The sequence below is a fragment of the Pseudochaenichthys georgianus genome, chromosome 17 (assembly GCF_902827115.2).
Source record: "Pseudochaenichthys georgianus chromosome 17, fPseGeo1.2, whole genome shotgun sequence".
Taxonomy (NCBI): domain Eukaryota; kingdom Metazoa; phylum Chordata; class Actinopteri; order Perciformes; family Channichthyidae; genus Pseudochaenichthys; species Pseudochaenichthys georgianus.
Genome location: NC_047519.1, coordinates 29,206,841 through 29,232,357, shown reverse-complemented (window position 1 = coordinate 29,232,357; position 25,517 = coordinate 29,206,841). Strand labels below are relative to the sequence as shown.

The following is a 25,517-nucleotide window of genomic DNA, read 5'->3' as shown; positions in this document are numbered from 1 at the left end:
AAGTCCTCAGGATGACTTTAAGACGTGAACATGGTCATTTTTGTTTGTAACATTAAATTAAAAAAAAGATATTTTATAAAAAAAATAAATAAAAAAAAAATTCTCCCGATCCCCGATTTTTGGAAAATCACGTGATCGGCTCCGATCCCCGATCACGTGATCGGATCGGGACATCTCTAGTTATTATGTTGTAGCCACAGCTTTTAAAATCCATTCTGTAGTTTGTATACATCCACTGAGAACTAGCATGGAATAAGTAAGTGAATGTGGTTACTCATTGAACAGATTTTGCGTCATTTGTTTGTACACGGCAACAAAGGGATCCGCTGCATGTATGGCCTTTCCATGATCCACTGGCTGTGCATGGAGTCGGCAGTGGAAAGAGACCCAGGAATTCACATTGGAAAAAAAGGCCTTCTGCTATCTTCCCATCTCATCTGATGAAGTGTCGTGTTAAAAGGGAAATGAGGCCACAGCTCCAAATGAGTTATTATGCCGGTCTATGTCTGAGTGCGACAGGTTTTATAAGTTAGGTGGAGTTGACGAGTATTGAAAGTTCTGTATGATTTCATTCTTTTGGAAAGCATGGAGCGTCTCTAAATGTTACTGTCAAATCGGAAAAGAATAAAACAACATAAGCTCACAGTGAATTGATAACCACCGAAACAGTGTTGGAACAAATGCATAAATGGCTTTTCGCGCAATATAGTTTAAATGTATGTATATACTGTATTTCTGTTTGGTAGATGTTTGCACACCATTTACGTTTATTTATGTTGTAAGTAAATTACTTTATTTTCATGTGTTTGACAAGGCAGTTTTTAAATGTGTCCTGTCAGGCTGCAGCTGCTGAATTAGTGGGGGTAAAGATGGAAAGTGGGCACCAAACATGTTTCCATCCCAGATCCTCTCAGCTTGAATGAAAACCTTCGCTTTAACTTGCTCATGAGAAATGTGCAGCTCAGTGCAGTTTAGACTGTGAACAGGCCCGTTTCCATTAAAGATAAATAAGGCTTTGAACAGTATTCGTATTCAGCACTGAGCTCTATGGGTCTTTGTGTCACCATGCAAATGTGAGAGATGTCAATGAGATGGACAGGGGTGGTGCACAGATTAAAGGAAGAATCACAGCGAGGGGAGAAAAAACAGGAAGTTCGAGGATACACAAACAAACACCAGAAGGACGGGGTGATATCTTTGACTTTTATAGTCGCGCCCTCCCTAAATCACTCATCAAACAGGCCTCAGTCTGGTCTTTCTAGTCGGTGTTGCTTCACTTTAGCAGTTAAATCGGAGATCAGAGTCTCTCAACATTATCCCAAAGAGCTTCTGTAGGTCTTCCCTGATGACCTGAGGGCCTTTCTGGGGAGCAGTGTTTCAAACAGTGCGCGCCCAAAAGAGGAATCCCCTACAGGGAAAGGAACAATAGCTTCACAAACAAATCTCCATCGCAGAATATTTCAGAAGAAAGCATTGGTTTAAGGGTGGGGGCTGAACTCTGAAACGTGCTTCCCTTTAGTATTTAGCTTCTTCCTGTGTGGTCCATTAGCTTAGTAAACTAAATGGAGCATTTTAAACTGTGACTCACTGTTTGTGGCTTGGACTTCTGGCACATTATGGTTAATTTATGCCTTCTTTTTTTTTGTAAATGAATACCTGCGTTTTTTAAAAGCTTTTGGGATGGAGATACAGGATGTTTAATTTGTAATCCCTTTTGCAGTGTAAAGAGAGAGGGGGGCTTCCTGCCTCACATCCTGGATGTTGGAGGTCTTTAACTTGAGGGATTATTTTCCATTAGTTTGTATTGGCTGTGGTCTAGTATATTGCTTTAAGGTTTACCTTTTTTTTCACACTCATACCTGTAAACAATGGAAAACACAGGACTGATTTAAAGATGTTCTGCCTCACTTGACTTTGACTGAGCATTTAGCTCAGGGTTAAGGGTAATTATGTTAACATAAATTAATTTATAGAATACATAATTATGTATGCCTTTCGGTAACCCTAATTAGTCTTCTCTGACAGTTTTCATAGCTCGACTATGAAAAGTATGTTTTCTTTGCCAATGTTATTAAAGGCATTACATGCTTCATTACAAAAGTGTGGTTGAGTGTGAATCAAGACGTACAGTATGTGCATTTACAGTACTGAAAATATATTATTTGTGTTCCTCATATGCTTTATCCTCTGCAAGTAATATAAAAAACAACCTCAGGAATTCTCTAACGTTGTATCTTGCTTCTATCTTGCTTAATGCTAGCCCTTAGATGCTTAGCTTCCGGATTTGATTTGCACTGAAGCACATAGGGAAATCACAGAAAAGACTTTCTCACAAGCAAAGTAAACATCTACAGACATGTTGAATCACTTGTTACCTGATTCCTGTGTTGCCTCCAGGTTTCTTCCAGTCTAGACCCTCTGTCACGTTTTTGAATGGGCCTGGTATTGACAAGTTGCAGAGTGAAAGCTAATACTCAACTTACAGTTTGCCTATTGTCGTATATCTTCCCTAGTTTTCCCAACAAGAGTGTCTTATACAGAATAAAAGTATAAAAGTTAAACTTCGACAAAGTGCATGGTGGGTAGGTGGCCAAATTGGTTGAAAAGACAACAGGCATGACTGACAAACTGAAACACATTTCCTAAAGAAAAAGGAAAGTGAGTGAGACTAATTAATTCTCATACAGCTCCTGTGGCTCACATTTAGACCAAACTTGAATGGATGTCTCTTTCTTAGCAAAAACCCAAAGTCTATGGACAAAAGGTTCTTTATTCGGGTCTTTGTTGTCTCCTTTGACAGAGGCTTATCTGTCTTCCATGACCTTAACTTGCCGTGTAGACATGACTTTACAGGCCTGTGTCAACAATGAGGAGAAAGGCATCCCTGTATGCTAAGCAATACGAAGGCTGCTAGCGTAGAATAATCTGTTTAGCTGTTTAGGAGCGTTACATTGGATCAAGGCATATAATCCTAGACACAAAAAAACAAACATTGAAATGATATTATGACTAAGACATCTGCAGCCATGCGTATGGCTGCACTTAGACAACCTAATTCTTTCAAATAAAAACATCAACAATCTCAATGATAATACCAACATGCTAGCAGGAATAATGTTTACCATGCTAATCTTAGTTTAGCCTTTTAGCACATACACATTTGATTATAGACACAAAACACATACAGCTGAGGCTGATGGGACTTTTGTTATTTTGTAGGCATTTGGTCACAAAAAGTATTTGACATATGGCCTGAATTTAAAACATATAGATTCCCAAAGGTATTACAAGTCATCATTCAGGGAAACATGAATATCACCGTAACATTTAATAGCTTTTGAGAAATTTCAGTCGGGATCAACATTTTGGACAAACCATGACATTACCATCTTCACAGCTATGCTCCTCTAAAAAGCCTTAATCAGGTATTTTGATATGCCTACATGTTTGTCTCAAAGCTACAAGAAGTCATTAACAAAGGGGACTCAAACAAGTTATCACATAGACCACTTGAGTACACCGACAAGCAAATACCAGACGTCCCTCCTCGTGACATAGCTGTCTGTATTACGACGACGATGATGATGATGATGATAGGGCTGCTGGCAGACATTGTGGTGGGGTGTGTTAGAAAAACAAAAGAAGATGTCAGCCCTTCTCTCACCATGGTTCAAGCATTTTACAAGCCGACATCACCTCTCAGGGATTTCATCAGCATTGTAAAACATATTTCATCTTAGCCATTTAACGATGAGATGATAGGGTAATACTTTAGTGGTGGCAAGGCTCAGCTACAGAGTCGAAGTGATTTGATTTAACTCCCGGAGCTCTAAAACATAATATGCTTTAGTCACAACACAGCATCTTCTGTACCACCTTTTCTAATTGCCTATGTTTCAACAACACCAATGCTTCATTGAGCTCAGAATTAATTTCCTGTTGGGACTTTGAGCGGAACATCTTCATTACCACACGTTTTCATAATTGAAGCCAGAGGCCTGTAAAAAGGAGGAACTCGGCTTGCTTCACTTGCAATGTTTACCTCCATAACAAAAAGGTGGAACTGACCTTGTTATTGCAAGATTAACCACTAAACAATTATTGAAGGCCATATATTATAAGTATATTCCCATGCACTGCATCATATTTCAGCCCCATGACACTTAAAGCACCGCTGATAAATGATCAATATCTGCTACTCTTCTTTCCTTTACATAACACACCACTTCAGCCTGATAGCCGTGTAGCATGGTGGCGAATGGGTTCCCTGGTAGAAATACCCTGGAGTGTATAGTTGGACTCATGCCAGGCAATAAGGATTAGCCCCCGCCCCCCCCTCAGCCCTGCAGTGTGTCCACTACATCAACAACCTCTTCCTGAGCTGATTAGAAGGCTGTCTGAGATATTTTTAAAATGAATGCACTTGTTTAGATTTGATCCGACTATTATTTTGATAATCAGGCACCCATATGATTTACAAGAGATTAAACATACTAAAAATGTAATTGGGTTTTTGGGTCAAAGGTCATGTAAACAACCCAATGAACTGGATTTTGTTAAGCAGTCAAGAAGGCAGTATTTGAAATATGCACGTTAGACTGGCAGGTGATATTTTCTATTTTATTCTGTACAGTATTCTGGCTTGGTAAGTCAGCATTTTGTATACTTTTTGTGTTCTGATATCTTGTGCTTCCCAGTAATAAAGTCATCTGAACTGCCCGAGATGTATTCTAGGTTATAAATACTTGGCACCTGATGGTGAAAACCATCATAAATGAAATCCGGGATTTGTGACTGGAAACACCGTTACATCTGTTTAGCTCTTTGCACATGATAAAAAAACATCCCAGCACATGGTCCATTTAGGAGCTTTTCTGGAGCGGTTGATCGTCTTCCTCAGCACACATAGTTTTCCCAGTTAACATGGAATACATCCTTAAAAGTTCCAAGGAAAAGGGAAATGTAAACCCATATCCCTTTTGCTGGGAACTTTGGGACTTTTTTGTTGATGTTGGCTTTAGAGTAGAGATGGAGATTTCAATCGTATAACATAACCTCTTTAGGCGATAGAGTGTGCCAAATGGCAGTTCGAAGACTCAGGACTTTTACCTTAAAAGTATTGAAAGTATATTTTTGACATTGGAAACTGTAGTTGACAAAGCAATCTTACAGCAGTGATAGGGAGATTGTGTGAAATGATCTGAAGTGCCAGAACAGCTCAATGGATCTTGTGATGGCATTTTTGCCAACATAATTGTTTAGGTTGCACATGTGTAACAGGTTTCACCAAATATAGGATATATATCGCATTAAAGAGGGAAGTATTTGATGATACTATTTACTTGGAAGCTGACCGATTCTCAAATCCTTCTCGGACATTGGATTACTGTAATGCTGGAAAGGTTTTGTATCTTGGCCCGAACACCGATTGTCCACTCTCTGGAGTAGCCATTAGAGTTCATAGACAGTGATTCTGAGTAGGGATGCGAGCGATTATTCGAATATTCGCTACAGTCTCCATAATCGAATATTATTTTTAAAAATCGATTTTATTTATATATATTTACATTTTTTTATTTATGTATTTTTTTTTTTTTCTGGCTTAGTTTCAACCAAAATATATATAAATATATATATGCTAATAATAGTAATAGTATTAATAATTGTCGGTCGAATAATCGATTATTATTCGCCAGGGCTGCCGAATAATCGATTTTGATCATAGTCAGTATCTGGCAACCCTAATTCTGAGCCAGGGTTCTTGTGTTTAACAGTGTAGCTGATAGCGAGAAAAGTGTCTGCCAAGTCTGATGCCTTTGATGACTGATGCAAAGCAGTCAGGCCTTACGTGCAAAAGACCCTCTGTGTCTCTGCAGTGAGGGGGCGGCCTTGAAACAACCGCCCTCCTCAGTCATAATCATCTTAAACAAGCTAACGCATTGTTTCTGGGCTTTGTTAACCCTGTGCGATGTGCTATTTTTTGTCAGGAACAGGATAACGCCCCGCACGTTCACAATGGATGAAATGTGAGCCGTGGGCTTGTGGGAGAGGTGTTTGATGAAAAACTGCGACCATTTTCTGTCAGTTGTTGCTGCTCACACTATGTCAGTGAAGATTTTGGAAATGCTGTGAAGATTGTATCGGAGCACTGTTGCGCCCCAAGCACTTGGCAGAAGCACCACATTGCATTTCAAGCATTGTAGTTTGATGTGTCACCAGGAAGATGCAGCTTAATTCGTAGGAGCTTTCCTGGGCAAATTCAATTGGTCATGCTTTTGGCGAGTACAACGTAACATGTAACAAAATATCCTTTCAGAGTGTTGACAATCATGAGCACTCCTCTGCTGTCCAAAGCAATTCCCCAGGCTCTGTTTGTCCCTGACTCTTGCCCTCTGAGGAAGAAACCACTCATCAGTGGATTTAGGGGCCTGCTGATGTGTCAACCAGAGGTTGAAATGGTGAGTAAGGCCTGAGCAACAGAGTTACGCTTACTAATACAAACCCCAGGGCTTTTGTAGAATATTCCTTTTATGGCTTCTCTCTCTGTGAACACTCCAGCGGCGCAGCGTTGCTGGAGACGTGACTAAGGCAGTAACAGAGTTGTTGGCAGGCAACGCTGCGAAACAGCGGTTAGATCCACACAGAAATGAGCCTGTCAGCCATGGGGCTAAAATAAGAAACCCTTAAGAAGAAAGGGTGTTTCAAGGAGTCTCTATCTCTTTCTGTTTAGACGGATGAGGAGTCCAGTGAGTGAGAGTTATCTGTCCACTCTGTCGATGAGCTCCAATGCAGATCTGCTGCTATGAACTGGGGATGATTAAACTAACAGGGGATTCCCGAATCACAGCTGCTTGCTCCTGCTGGAATGATGTGTGAAATGTGTGGGTTCTTTAGCTTGTGGTTGTTGTTTTTCTTTCTCTCTTCCTGCGCTCTTCTTTTCCAGGCATGGCTTAGTGCCGGTCGGTCGACGGGGAGGGGGAGGCGGGGGGGGGGGCATTGAGCACTGAGTTAGCAGCAGTGTGCTGGACGCCCACCCCTTCTCCCGTGCTTCCTGTGGGATTGAAGAGGAGTATGGTTTTAACAGGGAAGGAGAAAGAGGAAAGAAATGTGTGGAGGGGGGTTGTCTTGGATAGAACGGGTTTCAATAGGGAGAATGTCTGGATTTTAAAAGAGGAAGTGGGTTGAATGTTGGAGCGTTTCAGGAGAATGGTGGGTTCATTATTGGAATTTAAATGGGGCTAGGAGAGGTTGTGTGAGTTTCGGGTAACAGGAGTGGGCTTGTTTGGTGCCTTTATGGAGACTAATGGACTTTCCAACAGGGCATGTGGGAGAATTGCCTTACTAATGATTTGTATTGCTTAACTATTTGGGCCATCATATTGGGCCCCTCATCTGTCTGTAACAGCTGGGGAGTAAAAGGAATGCAGCTGTGTATAACTAACTCCAATAAATCAACTTGGTGCCCAGTAGTTTATCCCCTTTTCAATGCATATAAGATCATTTATGGTTTGTGTATCTCTTCGGTCATGGATATGACCAATGGGTAGTGCATTCATCAGCTCTTGAGATGAATGTGCTGCGTGTTGATTATTCACAGCATAGCTCAAATGATCACCAGCATGAATACAATGAAATACCGTCTGGTAAATCAGTTACTTCTTAATAAATGAATGTTTTTCTAAATTAAAGGGTTGGCTCATTGAAATGACAAAAACATGTCCCTGCTGGTGTGTAGCCATGCAAGCAGTGTTGCTTTTAGGGTTTCATTTGTTTCTGAGATCTGATCTGCCTTCAACCAAATACAATTTAAGGTGAATGGAATAATGGTGTGAGGCTGCCAATTTAAAAAAGAAAAGCTGCAAACACGAAATTGATATATAATTATCATATTATTTATTACATCAATTTTTATATGATGTTGTGTTTCAGGAAAACTGGCCAATATAGCAGTCTCTTTTCAACTGTTTATTATTACCTTTATGTTTCTGTCTTTGTTAGCATATATGCAGGGAGCATAATTGGTTTGTCAGAACTTCTATGCTAAAAACAACTGCCTCCTGCAGGTAGAAAAAACCCAGATGAGCATTGATAGTGACCCAAAGCAGAAAACGTGTTGGCCAGAAAACCAACATAGTGAGCTGAAAGACACAAAAAGGGCTTTGAAACAATCTGAAAGATAGTCAAAAGTGCTATAAATTACCCTAAGAGGACTGTTTTGTGTTTTTGCTATGTTGGTGTGTAACCACAAACTACCTTTTCTCCTTACGCATAGTCATCTGACTTTAATTTTTGTAATTTTTTTTCTTTTTTCTTTTTACGGAATACTTTTTTCCAATGAAATGGTTTGCCTTTAACAGAAAGGTCTGTTTATTTTTCAAGTAACAGGGACACACATTCAAAAATACGGTTTAGTTACATTTTAAGAATGTCCTTTTAATGCTGTAAGCAGCACACACTCTATATTATCAGCCTCCTTTGTACTGCGGCTGCACTTATTATTTGAGTGACTGTGGACTTTTAATCCCATGTCGACCATGCTCTATATTAATATAAAACTAAGAATTTAAGAGAAAAACTGATATAAAAGTAAACCCTGGATCTGGCTCTTGAAAGAGGCATTAATGGACTGATTTGTGTTCCTCATGGTCTAAGAAATGCTGATCGCAGTTTGCAGGAGTGTGATTATACATGGATGTATTCCTGTGTTTGTGCAGAACCTAAATCCACAGTTTCCTCATGCTGAGTCGGAGTAAACATCGTGATGGGCCCAGCCACAGGTATCTGGAGTGTCTCACTGACTGTCGGAGAGTGCTCTTCAGGAGCAGAGAGTAAACATTAGCCTTTTTGGTCTTTATTTGGTCACTTTGTTGAGGTTTTAAAAGACCTAACTTCAGTGACTGTGCTCAGACTCAGGCAGGCCCAGTGAGCATCATCGCAGAAGCTGAACTGTTTACAGGACATGTGGCATATTCTCTGGGATGCTTCGTTTGCTTGTGTTCTACAGCTGGCCGCCCCGGTGTTTTGTCCCCTTTGTGAGGGAAAAGGTCAGTGACGTTCATACATCAAGTGTGAAGCTTTAACACCCCCTTACCACAGTTTGACCAACAGACGGACCCTGTTCCCACATCTACATCTCATTTAGTAAAACCACAAACCACTCCATACTCTCCTTTTCCCTTTCCTCCCAACACTTCCTTTGTATCAGTTATTCTTCTTAAATTGTACATGAAGTTGGATTTAGACTGTCCTCCTCCCGTGGAGACGACAATCAGCTGCCATCTGGTTCAGCATCGCGGGGTAGCCGTCTGAAACTGACCCTTTGCAAAGACCAACTTCCTGTGAGGTCAAAGGGACTTGTGTTGATGCATTCACTGAGGATAGGGAGGGAAATGGGGACGGGGGGGGGGGTATCCTCTGTTTCTTACTGGCCCCTTTTTTCTTTTTTCTGAGGCCCCGAGATGTTTTCTCTAAGGGATTGATGCATCTCCCACGCAAAGGAAGATAGCGTTTCCCCTGTACAGAGAGCAGGATATCAGGGAATTTGATGTCAAACTACAAAGTGTGTTTAAGTACATACCAGCAAATACTGCACATACTGTCTATTCCTGCTGCTGGTTTTCCCTTTATATGACATTTGATTCCTCATCTCCTCCTGAGCCGTTGCCAGAAAATCTAAGAGTTCGAGCTGAATGCACAGCAAGAATCCAGGGAGTGGATTGTGTTCCCTCTTCATTCCCACATAGTGAGCTTTGAGAGATTTATGCCTCCCTGAAATCTGGAGTTCTGGACATTTGAGCAACTCCAAGAGCACCCCAAATTCAAACTGAGGCCAATAAAAGCAGAATTTGTATACCCCCCCCTCTTATCAGCATCCTCGAACCATAAATACAGAGAGGATATGAGGGGGTTAACCATAAATTACCTTCTAAATAAGGGAATTAATCTTGGCATCAATTTGTTAGCGGAGGAACACTGCAGATTGAGTTACATAAGAGACTTTGCCGTAATGCTGTTGGCTTGGAGAGAGAAAGAAACAAGTCATGTCAGTTAGCATTGTAACTTCCCTTTAATTATGTATAAGTTTCCAGATAATGTAATTATCAGACTCTGGACACAGCGTAACTGAATTGCAGGTAGTAAATGAGAGGAAGTGAACGTGGCAGAACCATCTGTCTGTAAAAGGTTATAAAGCATGATGGTTTACAAGTATAGTCTGAGTGTACGAAAGGAAACCATTAGATGTGTTGGAGAAGATTTTGCCGTATCCCTAGAAAGTTTGGTTTGCATTTGTGGCCGATCAGTATTTTCTGAAAACTACGAAGCATCATCCAAACATGTATGAGACTCCACATTTTGTATTCATATTTATATTACCATAGGTTGGTTTTCGTATTGATATCGTACATCTGATCTTACCATATTTAGTTAACGTGTCTCAAATATTTACTTTTGCCGTCTGTTCGCTTCACTTGCTTTTCCCTTTTCTCTGTCTTATATGTTTTTTATAGCATCAAAGTCGAAAGACAATACGTTTTTACATTTAAAAGTGGGGTAGGTAAGTTTGAGAAACCGGCTCGAGATACACTTTTTGTTATATTCCATGGAATGCTCTTAACATCCCGATAGCAATGAATATCTGAAGTGCTTTGACAAAAAATCCATACAAAAATATCATCTGTGGAAGCCGTGGTACTGTAACAAGCACGACCAATTATTTTAGCCGGCCCGGCTAAAATAACTGGATGGCCTACCTGCCTGTCAGCCTTCCATCGGGGCACAAAGTTATCTCGTGCCCTCATTGGTCATGTGCGCGTTCGTGTGTGTTGGAGGAGGGGCTCTATAAGGAAGTGGCAGATTTTCTCCGGTTGTGTATTTTCAAATTCTAGCGATCTCGAGCCGGTTTCTCAAACTTACCTACCCCACCTTTAAAGATTGGTGCCAACATTGCCTACATGGTTATAATAATACTGTTACTATTATGTTCACCAAAAGTAAAGGTTAACAGCATTAAACATTATTCTGTAAGATTCGAGTAGGATAATTACTCCTTAGCTTCCAGTTCCTGGAAAAAAAAACTGATTTGACTTGCAATCAGTAGCATGTGAATTCTCAATTTCAGTGTGGTATTTGAGTGTAAAGCTAAATAATTAGCACATTTTCTCACATTAATGGCTTAGCAAGTCTCTTTTTCTGTAGTTGTGTAGATCATATAGCCTCAAGAAACAAATATCTACCCACACACCCTTGACTTCCAACACTAGTCCCCATGTAAACATGAAAATAGTGATATGCGACCGACCGCACATTTCAACAAGCTTAGATGACTAATCATCTGGTTCATCGAGTCTTGTGTTTCGCTCTGACTGGCGGCTGATCAGCGCAGTGTAATCCAGAGAATATTTTGTTCTCCTCAGAGAGTTGCACACATGCCTTTACACACAGCCACACACACTTATGCCTACAGCACTAAAGAAGAGATATAACAGACCTGCCACTCCTTGCTCCTAAAGTAACCTCCTGGACATTTTGTGGCGAAAATACAGCTGGAGGAAGTGAAGCAATCCCCAATTAGTCTTTGTCACAGTATCAGTTGCGTCACTGCAGGCCCTACCCTTTGCATGTAAGCACATTGTCAACAGTAAGCTTAGCTGTGTTTCTGTGAGTCAAAGTTGAATCAGGTGTTATGGAAAAAACATTTACAGTTACTTCCATTCAGCACATTATTTTAATCACAGGTGTCTCTTTGCGAAAGGTGCTTTGCAAGTTATGCAACCTTTTATGACACATATATCTCTGATACTTTATATGAGAGTCGATTAAAGGAAGTGTTGTTAAAAGAAAATTAAAGTCCATCTCGAACCATGAAGCCATCTTTAGGTAATAACTTCCATGTAGCTTCTCCCTGACCTTGTTTCGTTCTCATGGGTTTGCAGTAGCGCTGCTCGATTATGGCAAAAATCATAATCTCGATTATTTGGGTCAATAATTGATATCACGATTATTAAAAAATGATTATCCATTTACTTTTTATTTCGATTATGTTTTTTTCATATTCATTGCAAGCCAAAATCGTAATTGCGATTAAAATACGATTTAATTGAGCAGCCCTAGTTGGCAGCCTGATGAGGAAGTAAGTTTGTGGTCATTTACCACCTGCAACCAAGTAATGCAATCAGAGTGGACAGAGGAGAATGTTTACTGTGGCTTTATACTGCGCCTTGCTTGAGCAATCCACTGTTATTTTGTCTTCCTTGTGCACCACACAAGTCTGAACCTCTGCTGGAGGAAGTTTGTTGAACCTTTACTCACCTGCAGCTTTTATGGCTCTTCATAAATATTAACAGAACAGATCAGCTTGGAAGATGTCCATAGATACTGATGTATATGGTGATACAACGCACTTATTTACCATTATCAGCATCCCTATTAGCAGACTGTCCAAATCAGGTTGATCCATGTTCACAGCTTCACACTCATGACAACCTTTTTGTTTATTACAGTATGTTTTCTCGGTCTGTGTAATAATTAGGGTGCTAATTACATCCCACATTGCTCCTCGAATTAAAACGGTCAGCGTGCCTTTGCTAGTCTGCCTCGGTTGCCGTGGCGTTCGGCTGCTGGACTGCAGAGTTCCTGCCAGGGAGATCCCTCAGGGACAAGCTAATGAGGAGGAGGAGGAGGAGGAGGAGGAGGAGGAGGAGGAGGAGGAGGAGGAGGAGGAGGAGGAGGAGGAGGAGGAGGAGGAGGAGGAAGAAGAGGCAGGGCGGGAGACAGATGCTTGTTTTTTCATGTTCACTGATTAAGTGCAACATTGATGTTGTTTTGTGTGAATTCAAAACAACAACATGAGAAACATGCACCTTGGAAGAGGAGAAGCCAAGAAATAGTCTTTGACTGAGCTAAAAGATGATGTTATATCGTTTTTTTTTCAATTGGCAAATCAGAAAACACATCAGTGCATCTAAGCTAAGTGTTATGTACAGTTTGGTAAGGTGCGTTTCACAGTTTGGAGCACCTTTCTTTGCAGTCAAGAGCAGACACGTTGTGGAATGTGACCCGAGAGAAATTACTCCAGCGCCACTATTTCTAATAAACAGAAGGACAAATATTTTCCTATTTCCCACCTATTGCTTCACCCATAATACTTACAAATAAAAAAAGCAATTATATGCCTATTATGTGTGTGTTTGCATGTATGAGTGCATGTGTTTATTGGAGGGGTGTCACCCAGCTGACTTTTTGTTTTACACCAGTCAGAACCTGTCTGACCAGCTCAGACTACTGAACAGAGGAAGACGAGTTTCTGTCTTAATACATGCATTTATCCTTCTAAAGACTGCATGAGGAAAAGAAGCGTCTTGTGTGTGTCCTGCACTTATCAGATATACTGTCTTCCTTATCCAAACACTTTATTGCATAAGGCCAGATAGGCCGCATTATCAGCCTACAATTATTGTAGTCCTGTGAATATCTGTATGGCTTTGTTGTTATTGGCACTGCAAGTTTAAGAAGGTGCATGGATCAGCCTTTGTTTTAAGCCTTACATTGTTATAGAGTCATGTATAGGACTTGCCCTAAAATCAGATATGCAAAAAACACGGCTGAAGTTATAGAGGCCGTTATCAATTATGGGATTTAGAGAGCTAGAATTCCCCAACTCACATTTCATGGAATCTGTGACACACCAAATAATTTCTCCGAAATGACACAATAGGCCTGGAGATGCTGGTCGCAGAGGTTGTTTTAACTAGCCACATAGAAGTGGAAATCTCCCGTCCTTTGCCAGTATAAATACAGCCAACTCACTTTGACTCATGAGCCAGAACTGGCTTTGTTCGTGAGATTTGATTCCTATTGTAGATGAAACCCAGAACGGTTATTTTCACATGAAAGTTGGCCAAGTTCTGACTGTGCAGACCAAACACACACACAGAGACACACACTGAGACAGTCATACATTGAGCCAGGGTGTTACATAAGCAGTGAATGTTACCGACACTGTGGGCTTTGAATAATGCTTGTGTGACTTTGTGGATGATTTACAACCATTTTGTATCTGTTTCAAGAATAATTTGAATAAATCTAACTTGTTTTTGTCTTTTCCTGCAGTATGCCAAGGCATCACAAATCGTTTAAACCTCCTGGGTTCCAAAGAGGACCACTACCTGAACATGGTGAAGACTTACAGCAACTGCACTGTCGTCTTGGAAAACCTGGAGGTCACCTACATGGAGGGTCACCGTGACCTGTCCTTTCTCACGGTAAAGCCTGTACTCTGTTAGCAGTGGAGGCCAAACAGGCACATAACAGATGGGAGAAGTGTCCTATCATCTCTTTGGTGGTCTTAATCCAGTTTGCCAGACAATTTATCCTGTATCTTTGCAGGCTGCTCACTGCTCTCATCGCTTCAGTAAAGATAATTAAAATCAGTGGAGAGTAAGTCTGCAGTGACAGATGATTCCGTTTGTTCATGACGCTGTGAACACTGTACTGGCAAGGGACAAGCACACTCACATGCAAGCTTACACACGCAAAGCTTACAGTCAGCAGATATCATGCAGTAGTCCCAATGGTCCCTAGTACTAGGGAAGGGGCTTCCTGCTCACTTTTTTAAATCCTATTTTTGTCCACCCTTTTTTTTCTTTGATACATTTCTCAGATCAGAGAAGCTTTGAATCAATAACATGCTGATTTGCTGATAGTCACATCAATTTCCTTTACACTGCAATACGTGTTAGTAAAATGGACTTATTTCCTGGCACTCTTTGCCCTAGGTTTTGACTATTAAGCTACATACTGCTTTAAACTGCTCATCGATTCAATAAAACTAAATATAGTTTCATGCGTACACTTGTAATAAATAATCAGAAATTGACATGCATTTCAACATGTTTTCTCCATTATTTTGGATGACCAATTGCTCCATATTCTTTTGTAAGGTTGATAAGAATGATCAGATATTTTATTTAAGTGTATTTGAAGTGTACTAAGTGTTATTTCGTAACCTGAATTTAAATCAGGCTTTGTAATTATTTGAGTGACCGAGATCATGTAAGTGTATTTCAAGTGTACTATGTATTAATTTATTGAGCTATACTTAAATCAGGTTTTAAAATTGTTTGACTGATAGAGATCATGCAATGTTATTGTTTGTTTATTGATTGTGATGAACCTGTCTGAGGACCACAGATGGAAATTAGCTATTAGCTATAATCTGGCATATTGCATCTCTTCTCTTTGCTGAGATTAATGTTTTTGTATGCATGGTCCTTCTATAAATAAATAAATAAAAATAAATGCAGGAAATAGCATTCACCAAGGTTCAGTTTTTAACTTTTATTTTCATTCTATGCTTGGGGAACCCTTGACTTTGCAATTTAGCTACTTCAGTTTTCAACAAGGTTCCCATTTGTATTTCTCCACAGTCAATTGAAGAAGTGGGCGGCTATGTGCTGATAGCCCTCAACACAGTGGAGGAGATTCCTCTGCAGAATCTGCGCATCATTCGAGGTCATTCCCTCTTCGATGGATTTTTTGGCCTCGCTGTTCTGTCCAATTATGACAAGAAAACCGGTAACGCCACCAAGACACTTCTTCTCACCAGCCTCACAGGTCAGTACACCTCTCCATTGCTTTAATAATAATAATAATAATAATTCCTTACATTTATTATAGCGCTTTTCCAGATGCTCAAAGCGCTTTTACAAATACACATTACACATATCATACATGCAATGGTCACCACTGTGGACAATACCCACAGGGAAGGGTGGAGCAGTGGTCTGTGCATCTGATCATCAGATCAAGGGGGGTGCTGGGGAACTCCAGTTCGAAACCCGCTCCTTCCGCCACTGCGTCAGGCCGTTGTGTCCTTGGGCAAGACACTTCACCCGGATTTGCTCCTGTGGGTATTGTCCACAGTACATGTATGATACTAATGTGTAAAAGCGCCTCGATGACTTTGAGGTGTGAGGTGTGAAGATGGACGGTGTGGCGCAGTGCGCTGTGCAATGAACAAGGGGTGAAACCCTTTAGTCCTCTTAAACAGAATTACTGTAAAAATATCAATCAAATCAATTCTGTATTTTTATCAAATTAACGTGGCATTTTCTTTTGCAGAAATTCTTAAAGGAGGTGTACATTTTGTGAATAACCAGCCCTGCAATGTGGAAACGATCCAGTGGTATGACATTGTCAACGGTGATAACAAACCCAAAATGGTGCTGCCATCGGACATCAGCCCTTCGCATTGTAGTAAGTAAAACATTAACAGCGCAGGGCAAAAGACTGCACAGAAATGTGTTATATACAATTATTTGTATATTGTTAAACAAGTTGAAGGATGTGAGGTTCACATTTTAAACACTTTCTTGTGGTTTGCTTTTATAAAGGCAAACAAATATGTGACTCAAGTTGCTTTAATGGCTCATGCTGGGCACCCGGTCATCAAAACTGTCAGACGTGTGAGTATCATTTTGTGATTTATTTACATGTTTGGTGAGGTGGAACACTACAAACTGTTTTGCATGTTTCTATACTGTACTTTTGAGAAACACTGAGTCTTAATGATTTATATTACTTGGTCATCTATTAAACTGTTTCCTGCAAACCAACAACACCAAGTAGGAACATGTTAGCTAACTTTCTCTATTGTTTTAGCCATAACTTGTACATGCAGAATGTCAACATCAAACATAAATAGAAGAACACTTGCTACAGGTCATTCCAATGACTGTGTCCTGTTTTGTTTCCAGTCACAAAGCTGAACTGTGCAGAGCAGTGCTCTAAGAGATGCAAAGGACCTTCCCCCGGAGACTGCTGTAATGAGCATTGTGCTGCGGGCTGCACAGGGCCGCGGCCCAACGACTGTCTGGTGAGAGAAAGACACCTTCACATGGGGCACAAGCGTAATGATATCATAAAGGACATTGGGAAGATACAAACTTAAACAACAAAATAGTGTCTTTAATACCTCTGCAATTAATCTGGAAGAGAGACGTTCAACCAAACAAAGCCCTCACTCATCTGTTTATATGATCACACATATTGTTATTGGTTCCAATAATAATGAGACACATAACTGCTGATTAAATCTTTCATTTGGCAGTGCCTCGAGTCTGCTCTCTCTCTGTGTGCAGCCCTGAGGATTAAGCTGTGGCTGTGGAGGAATGCAGTGTTATCATTGGAGAGAGGCTCTGTTATGGTCCCTGTGTACTGGATGACTCTTGTTTGTGCTGCAGGCCTGTCGGGACTTCCAGGACGATGGGGTGTGTAAAGACTCCTGCCCAGGCCTCATGCGCTACGACCCCAACCTGCACCAGCTGGTACCCAACCCACATGGGAAGTACAACTTTGGGGCCACCTGCGTCAAGAGCTGCCCACGTAAGATTGGATAAACAGAGAAAATACATTACATCAATGCACAACAACAATGTTTTGTATTACTGCCGATTTTTATTCCATATTTTATTCCTTCTTCATAGGGTTCATAGAGAGAAAAAATAATAAAACGAGGCCACGTTTTATTAATTTGCACGCACAAGATATACTTTCTTATGGTAAAACACATCGGTGTGTGTGTGTGTGTGTGTGTGTGTGTGTGGTTCCGGTGCACTCCGGCAGGACTATAGCACTACATTAAGATTAAACTAATTTCTTTCACTTTGGAATACACATATAACGATGGAGAACCAGATGTGTGTAAATTACTGTTCATGGTCATTTGAAAACAAATGCCGGTTACAACCCGGGCTCCTGGGCTGCAACATAAAGCGGGGAGGCGAGGGGTATGATAAATAATGTTCATTTATTCCAAAACAAACAACAAGAACCGGCAACAGGTCCCTGACGCTGCACAGGACAAGTGCCCAGAGAAGACAGAGCGACTTAACGGCTGGGCTCCTCCTATATCCTCTTCCTTTCCAGGTGTCACTCATCCGGCAGGTGCAGCTGGAACCTGCAATCACACACAAAACCAGACGGCACCCATGTGGTGTGGAGGGGTCGTCACACTCCCCCCCCCCCATAAGAAAGGAGTTCCCCTAAGAACACCGTTAAGTACCCGAATAGCTAGGAGCTCTTCTCCGATATTCCGGCGTGGACAGAAAACGACTCTGGCCAGTCCCCTGACTCTGCACCGGGAAGAACCCGGAATGTCCCTCCAGAACCCGCAACCTAGACCCTGGCAACAAACCCAAGACCTGACCCCCAGGACGCTGCCGAACTGCCCCACCCGTCCGACATGCGTGACATGACCCAACATGCAGAGACACATCTCTCCTCAACCCAGGCCAAAAGACATACCGCAACAGGTAACCACATGTTTTACGGACACCCAGATATCCCGACTGCCCATGCGCTTTTCTGAGGACCTCCTCACGAAATCTGACAGGAACCACAATCTGATATACTGGCTCACCCATGAAGCCTTTCCCACGTGACCAGCACTTTCTGACCAGCAATCCCCCTTGCAGCTGACAAGCCCTGGTGACACCATTTCCATCCCCGGTGGAGAGAACCGCCTCAAAAAACGGACTCAGGGAGACATCCGCTTTCTGCTCCCTCACCAACTCACTGCGGGATACCGACAACAACCAGTCAGGAATAACCACTGAATCTGTCGCACTGACCTCTTCACCCTGCTCAGATCCCTCCTGTGCACGGCTCACAGCCCGGGTCACAGAACAAGCCACGAAACACTGCAGGAGAGCACTTGACATTTTCCCCTGCCTTAACAGTCACAGTGGGTGAAGATGACTGCATGGTAGGCGGTGGACCCTCAGCCCATACACGGCTGCCAGCCAGGCCGTTACCCAGGATAACATCCACACCACCAATTGGCATTACAGGACGGACCCCCATGGCGACCTCACCCTGCACCAGACCTGAGTTAAGCACCACTGAATGCAGAGGAACAGGCACAACATTCATTCCCATACCTCGCATCCGGACAAACTCCCCAGTTCCAGATTCCTCCGAAAACGGTAACACAGAGTCATACGATGCCGTGTCTCTCAAAATCTTTACCGGCACGCTGATATCACTTCCCACCAATGACACGTATCCGGTTGACACAAATGCCGAAAACACTGGGTCCTTCCACCCGCATGGCTCATTAATCTGCTGACAGGGAGAGATGACAGGTAACGGCACCACAGACACAGCACAAGCAGCAGAGTTAAACTGGCCTACACAGTTCCCCCTGCTAGCCTTAGCTTTTGGACAGGCAGCCTTCCAGTGCCCTCTCTCCCTGCAGTAATGACAGATCTCCGAATCTCCCAGTGGCGGACCTCGCATCTCACGCTCACCCCCGTGCGGATTAGCTTTCTCTTCCCATCTCCCTGCACGATACATACCACCTTCATCTTGGACCCTGAAGTTGCGACCGCCCCTGTGCGTTAGCACATAGTCATCTGCTAGAGCAGCAGCCTCTGCAGCAGTCTTCACTTTGCGCTCGCTGATGTAAACCGCAATGTGGCTGGGCACAGAATTTTTAAATTGCTCCAACACCATCAACTCACACAATGCGACATACGTATCCACTTTCAAGGAGTTACACCACCTACCGAAAGAGGTAACCAGATCCCTGGCAAACTCAACATGTGTCTGCTTGTCAGACATCTCCCAGGACCGAAACCTCTGCCGATAAGCCTCAGGGACCAACTCGTAAGCCTTCAACACAGCACTTTTAACCATCAGATACACTTTGCTGTCCGCCATCGTTAAAGCAGAATAAGCTTCCTGTGCCCTACCTGTTAGCACACACTGCAGCAATAAGGTGCTATTAGCCTCTGACCACTCTCTGCTCTCAGCAACACGCTCAAACAAGGAGAAAAACGTATCTGGATCTCGTTCATTAAATTGAGGCACAACCCGCAGATTACCGGAAACGTCAAATGGAGTAGCTCTATCAGGGAAATTAGATGCCTGACTTGCAGCCCCAGCAAGTAAACCCAACCTCCGCTCCTCTAACTCAAGCCTTTTAATTTCTAGCTGCAACAGCAACAGCTCCTTTCTCTGCTCAAAAGTCAGGTCTGTATCACGGCAGCCAGACGTACTGCCACTGTCTCCGCCAGGATCACCAGTATATTTTCCCTTTGAAAACACCTAACTCGAACAGATTTGCTCTAACAATCCCTCTTATGTTTTCCTTCATCCTCTTATCCCCAACATCCAAGTGGAAATGTTCAGCAACACTGATCAGCTGCTCACGTGAGAAACCCTCCAGTAGCTCCTCTGTAGGCGCTCTCACAAATGCGGCTTTCACACCAGCGCTTTTCAGTTTCTAGCTCCGAGCGGGAGCTTTTCTGGTTCAGCTCCGGTTTCCCTTTTCAGCTCCCGCTCTGTCCACACCGCCCACTGGCGCCCCAGAGCTGCCCCTGCTGCGTCATGACGTCACCGTTTACATCGCTGATTTGCTCCCCAACGGAAGCCATTACGGCGCTCACAACAACAACTGCGTCGGGTCGATGATCGTGTTGCTTTTAATCACACGAAGCCAGAATAAATTGAATAACGACTTCTCCAACCTTATACTTTGCTCCAGAGTGCCGTAGTTCATTGTTTAGTAATGTGTTTCTGCAGCATTTACCGACCGCTGCAGTGCTGCTCTTCCACAGGAGTGTATTCTCCCGTTAGGTCCCGGTTAGCTCACACTGCAGCGGCCGCTCTAAAGTATTCACTGTCCGACTCACACAAGCAGCTGATGCATATCCCCAGTTCCCCTTAGCCTAAGTGAATGTGTGTCAGTCTGAATTGACACTGTTTGGTATCACAACGCTGTTATGAAAGTTTCTCTGGTATAAAACGGGTGATGTTAGCATAGCAACCGAAGCTAAACTGACTACTTGCATCCGATAGCTGCAATAATACAAAACAACACGTCTGCCTCTCTCCACAATGATCAATAACAGTGAACGGATGGTCAAAGTAAGGTACAAATAAACAGAATCACACGAAGCCTGGTTAGTGTTGCCTGACTTTATAAAGTGTGTTTATAAGCACACTGCTTGTAGGCAGGCATAACAGTCGACCCATGTTCAGGGGAGGTGGGTTTAGTTTCCTGCACGCCTCGACATAAGAGAGACGTAAGCGACGTCGCCTCTTAGCTCCAAAGCTCTTGCCTCTGGACCGACAATTTTTTGGAGCTGGAAATGAAGCGGATTCCGGAGCTAAAAGCCGGCGCCGCTGCGGTGTGAACAGGAAAACCCGGCGCTTTTCAGGCTCTAGCTCCGAGCCGGAGCTGAAAAGGCGCTGGTGTGAAAGGGGCAAAAGTCCTCCACACTCTCCATCATGCAAACACGGAGTGCACGTTCACGCTACCACATAACCTACACGCTACCGTGGCCCGTCCCTCTAACTGCCTTCAGAAACTAGCTAAACTCCCCGCTAGTCTTCAGGTGCTAGTTATGGCGGGTACTTATGCACTTTTCTACCGTAAGCTCGGCGAGGCGACCAGCAAACCGGCAACTCCACCTGCAGCCTCGGCGTGCTCCCGAGCTAATAACTCTAACCACAGAGCGACGTAACGGCTGGGCTCCTCCTATATCCTCTTCCTTTCCAGGTGTAACTCATCCGGCAGGTGCGCCTCATCAGACAGCTGCAGCTGGAACCTGCAATCACACACAAAACCACACACACAACCAGACGGCACCCCACGTGGTGTGGAGGGGTCGTCACAGTCGGACACACACAAACACACAAAACACACACACACACACACACACACACACACACATCATGCGCCCTGGTGACCGGACATAAAACGAGTAATAGGGGGATTAATCGGGCAGTTCGATGTGTGTAGAAGTGTGTGTGGTTAAACGTAGCAGCCTCGATCTCTATTCAGCGGTTCTAATGAAGGGAAACGCAGTGAAGTAAACAGTAAAAGGCACCTCTTCGCAGCTGGTGCTGCTCTTCTCAGATTCTGCTGAGTTACATGTTACTGCCTCCAGTGCCCTGTACGACGAAGCCAGTTCAACAGACCCTGGATATGTTTGAGTTACCCGGCTTAACTAACCCTAACAAACGCGATGTCGCTAAGCGGTCCTACGAAGCTGGTTATCAACTCAGCAAATCAACCAGGGTTTCTCTGTCCGGCTGAGAGCGCGTTCACGTGAAAGGGACGGGGTTACCAACATTTGACCAATCACAAACATGGTGACGCGTGCTGACAGCGCAGCGTCATACTTCATGAATGAATAGTAAATAGCAAATCCTGCTTCATAGTACAGGCCACTGGTGCCGCAGAGATTTCATAAAGTGAAGGAGGTTTTCCTTCTATAAAACAGCTGTGGGCAGCAGATACTGTAAATCACGAACATGAATTCATAGATCAAAGCAGACTGGTTTACAGACTCTTCTGTTTTGCTAATCCAGTGCTTAAACAAATAGCTCTAAACCCCTCGCCAAAATGTCCCTAAATGAAGTCCGAGTTTGAAATATATCTCAAATAATGTATGCACTGCCATTTCTCCACATAAACATAACCGTCTGCAATGAAACGGTTGTCTCCTCTGTGCTCCACTTCCTACTTGGCGCACCGGTAACAAAATACTTTCTCGTGCGCACAAGATACTTTTTTTTCTCTCCATGAACCTTTTGGGGCTCCGTATGATTATGAAACTTATTATTTTTGTTTTGTATTTTTATCCACGATTGCTAATACATTACTTAAACCTACTATACAGTGATATAACATCATTGCTATAGATGTTTGCTTGACAGTCATTCAATCAAAGTAAAACTAGTAGACTTCACTAGGCAGTATGAAACACATCATGCATGATTATGAGCTCTTCCACATTGAGGTATGCTGGACAAGGGCCCAGGTTGTCCTTCAGGGTTACACTTTGTCCAAGTTTAATTATAAACTTTAGAAACACGAAAAAGAAAATGATTAAGTTGCAGGGCGTGTTAATGCAACAACTGTTCTTTCTCAGTTTAACTCACAGGTCTGTCCTAGTGTTACTCAGTGTTTACTTAAGGCCCAGCATGATTATGTACCTATAGTTGTGCTTTTAATACAAACTTGTGCGAGAGAGGATTGGTTTTGATGTCATTCATACTATAAACATTAAACATAAAATGATTATGAAGTCAACAGCTTGTGTTTTGGAATGATTCCAGATAACTATGTTGTAACGGATCATGGATCGTGTGTCCGGACGTGCAGTGCTAACACATACGAGGTGGACGACGGAGGAATCAGGAGGTGCGCCAAATGTGATGGACTGTGCCCAAAAGGTGGGGGCTCAAACTATCACTCTGCAACCTGGGGACATCTTTGAGGCACCAACTACAATATGATAATGAAACTTTCATATTACTGAAACACTAGCTATGATCCAATACATACTTATATAAAACTGTAAGAAACACACTGCTGCTATAATGAATGGATTTTTAGTTGTGATACTTTACAATTTGCTTTCAATAATTGGTACTTTTACTTTATAATATCATTATATTGATTCTTGTAGTGAAGTTAAGGTTCTGAAATCTACTAGTTTTTCCAACACAGTTTGTCTAAAATGCCATGCTCAGTTTGGTTTAACCTAATACCAAAATGAGAGTAAAGTCAAGCACTCTTAAAAAGTGTCTTAACTGATGTTGTTTTGTTATTGTTTACAGTGTGTAATGGACTTGGAATAGGAGACCTGACTCACATCATTTCTATCAATGCCACCAACATTGACTCATTTAAAAACTGCACGAAAATCAATGGCAACATTGCTATCATCCACACATCAATTTATGGGTAAGTTAAGGACAGTAAACGGTGTTACAGCCTGTATGCCTGTGTATGCCAACTTTATTAACTGCAATAAATGACCTTTTACCTTTAACAATGATGGAAAACATGTCATTATTTGTAGGGATCCATTTACCAAAACACCAAAGATGGAGCTTTCCCAGCTTGAAGTGTTTAAGACGGTTAAGGAAATAACTGGTAAGACTACATAAGGAATGAGTAATGCATCACAACTTAAATACACATGAAACAGTTTAACAATTAACGATCCATGTGTTGCTTCAGGATACTTGTTGATCCAAACGTGGCCAGATAGCATGAGCTCACTCAGTCCTTTTGAGAATTTGGAGATCGTTCGAGGAAGAACTAAACGGTATGTTCCTTGTAAAGATCCCCCATGTAGATTCACATCCTTGAGATCACCAGAAATGAATCAAGCGTTGAGGATTATTCAAGGCTGTCATAAAATCTTTCCTTTTTTTTCTTCTCCTCTTCTCCTCTTCCTGCTCCACTATTTTATCCTTGGTAGTGGTAGCCGTAGTTTGATGATAGCTCAGCTCACTATCAACCACTTGGGCCTTCGTTCCCTCAAAGAAATCAGCGATGGAGACGTGGTCATCGTTAAGAACCACAACCTGTGCTACACCAACAAAAGCCACTGGAACAGGCTCTTCAAATCAGAAAGCCAGACTGTCATCATAGACGAAGATGCGGATGCTGCCACATGTGGTACATTGAAATTGGTTTCCCACAACACATTCAGCCAGATCCTCTTTGTTGATGTGTAACGTCTGATTACGCAATGCACCAACCAGATTCAATTAAGGAAGTCTAATCACAACATTGGGTAATCATACGGAGATTGTTTGTTTGTTTGTTTTCAGCCCTGTTGAACAACACTTGCGACAGGAAGTGTACCGCGGACGGCTGCTGGGGTCCCGGCCCTGACATGTGTTTCGCCTGTCGAGATTACAACCGAGCTGGGAGCTGTGTTGACTCCTGCAACATCCTGGAGGGGTAAGGGAGATAATGCCTTTTAAGCTCTGAAATGCAGTTTCTTACGTTAGATAAACAAACCGTCTGAACATCAGATCCGTGTACTTTACAGTTAACTCCTTCAAAGTCCATTTTCATACCACAAGCATTTCCAGACTAGACACTGGGGATTTGTTATTGAATCAATTTCAAAGAGCAAATACGATCCAAGGTATTTAAAATTAAACCTCCAGAAGACAGAAGACAAACACTGTAGCTGAAAAGGCACATTTACTCAAATCTGTTGATTTTTGCAGATCTCTGTCAAACATTTAATCTTGACATGCTTACAATTTAACCTCAAAAAAGGGATTACATGTAACTTGTAACTTAAAACTAGGCGTGCCAGTGGTGAGAGTGTGTCAGCTTTGTTTTTGTTTTTGCAGAGAGCTGCGAGAGACTGCGGTGAATACAACCTGCATCGAGTGTCACCCTGAGTGTCATCGCATGAATGGGAGTGCGACCTGCAGTACTCCGGTACGTTTGACACAACTGAACACAAACATTATGCAGAAACTTTACTGTAGAAAAGTTTGGCGAACATTATCTATTCATCTCAAATGTCCTCAGTAAATGTCAGTCGCCCAGATTCAAAGAGAACCACAAATGAACAATTACGTAGCATGAATTCCATGGCAGAATGTTTCTCCATCAACAGCAGCTTTATTGGACCATAATGCAGTGCAGCCACAAGACGTGTTGTGTTTGGGATGAGGGGTGTGGCTGTGAT

At 42.4% G+C, this 25,517-nt stretch overlaps 1 protein-coding gene across 1 annotated transcript in view; it reads left to right on the top strand.

Annotated features, from left to right (window-relative positions):
- The window catches only part of egfra (epidermal growth factor receptor a (erythroblastic leukemia viral (v-erb-b) oncogene homolog, avian)), a 47,348-nt gene that overhangs the window by 5,576 nt on the left and 16,255 nt on the right, over nucleotides 1-25,517 (top strand). Inside the window, exons 2-14 of the mRNA XM_034104349.2 lie at nucleotides 14,110-14,261; nucleotides 15,426-15,612; nucleotides 16,120-16,254; nucleotides 16,392-16,463; nucleotides 16,755-16,873; nucleotides 17,241-17,382; nucleotides 23,128-23,244; nucleotides 23,632-23,758; nucleotides 23,877-23,950; nucleotides 24,038-24,125; nucleotides 24,282-24,481; nucleotides 24,637-24,769; nucleotides 25,174-25,264. Of these exons, the coding sequence (XP_033960240.1) occupies nucleotides 14,110-14,261; nucleotides 15,426-15,612; nucleotides 16,120-16,254; nucleotides 16,392-16,463; nucleotides 16,755-16,873; nucleotides 17,241-17,382; nucleotides 23,128-23,244; nucleotides 23,632-23,758; nucleotides 23,877-23,950; nucleotides 24,038-24,125; nucleotides 24,282-24,481; nucleotides 24,637-24,769; nucleotides 25,174-25,264 (1,637 nt within the window). The remainder of the gene's footprint in view (nucleotides 1-14,109; nucleotides 14,262-15,425; nucleotides 15,613-16,119; nucleotides 16,255-16,391; nucleotides 16,464-16,754; nucleotides 16,874-17,240; nucleotides 17,383-23,127; nucleotides 23,245-23,631; nucleotides 23,759-23,876; nucleotides 23,951-24,037; nucleotides 24,126-24,281; nucleotides 24,482-24,636; nucleotides 24,770-25,173; nucleotides 25,265-25,517) is intronic.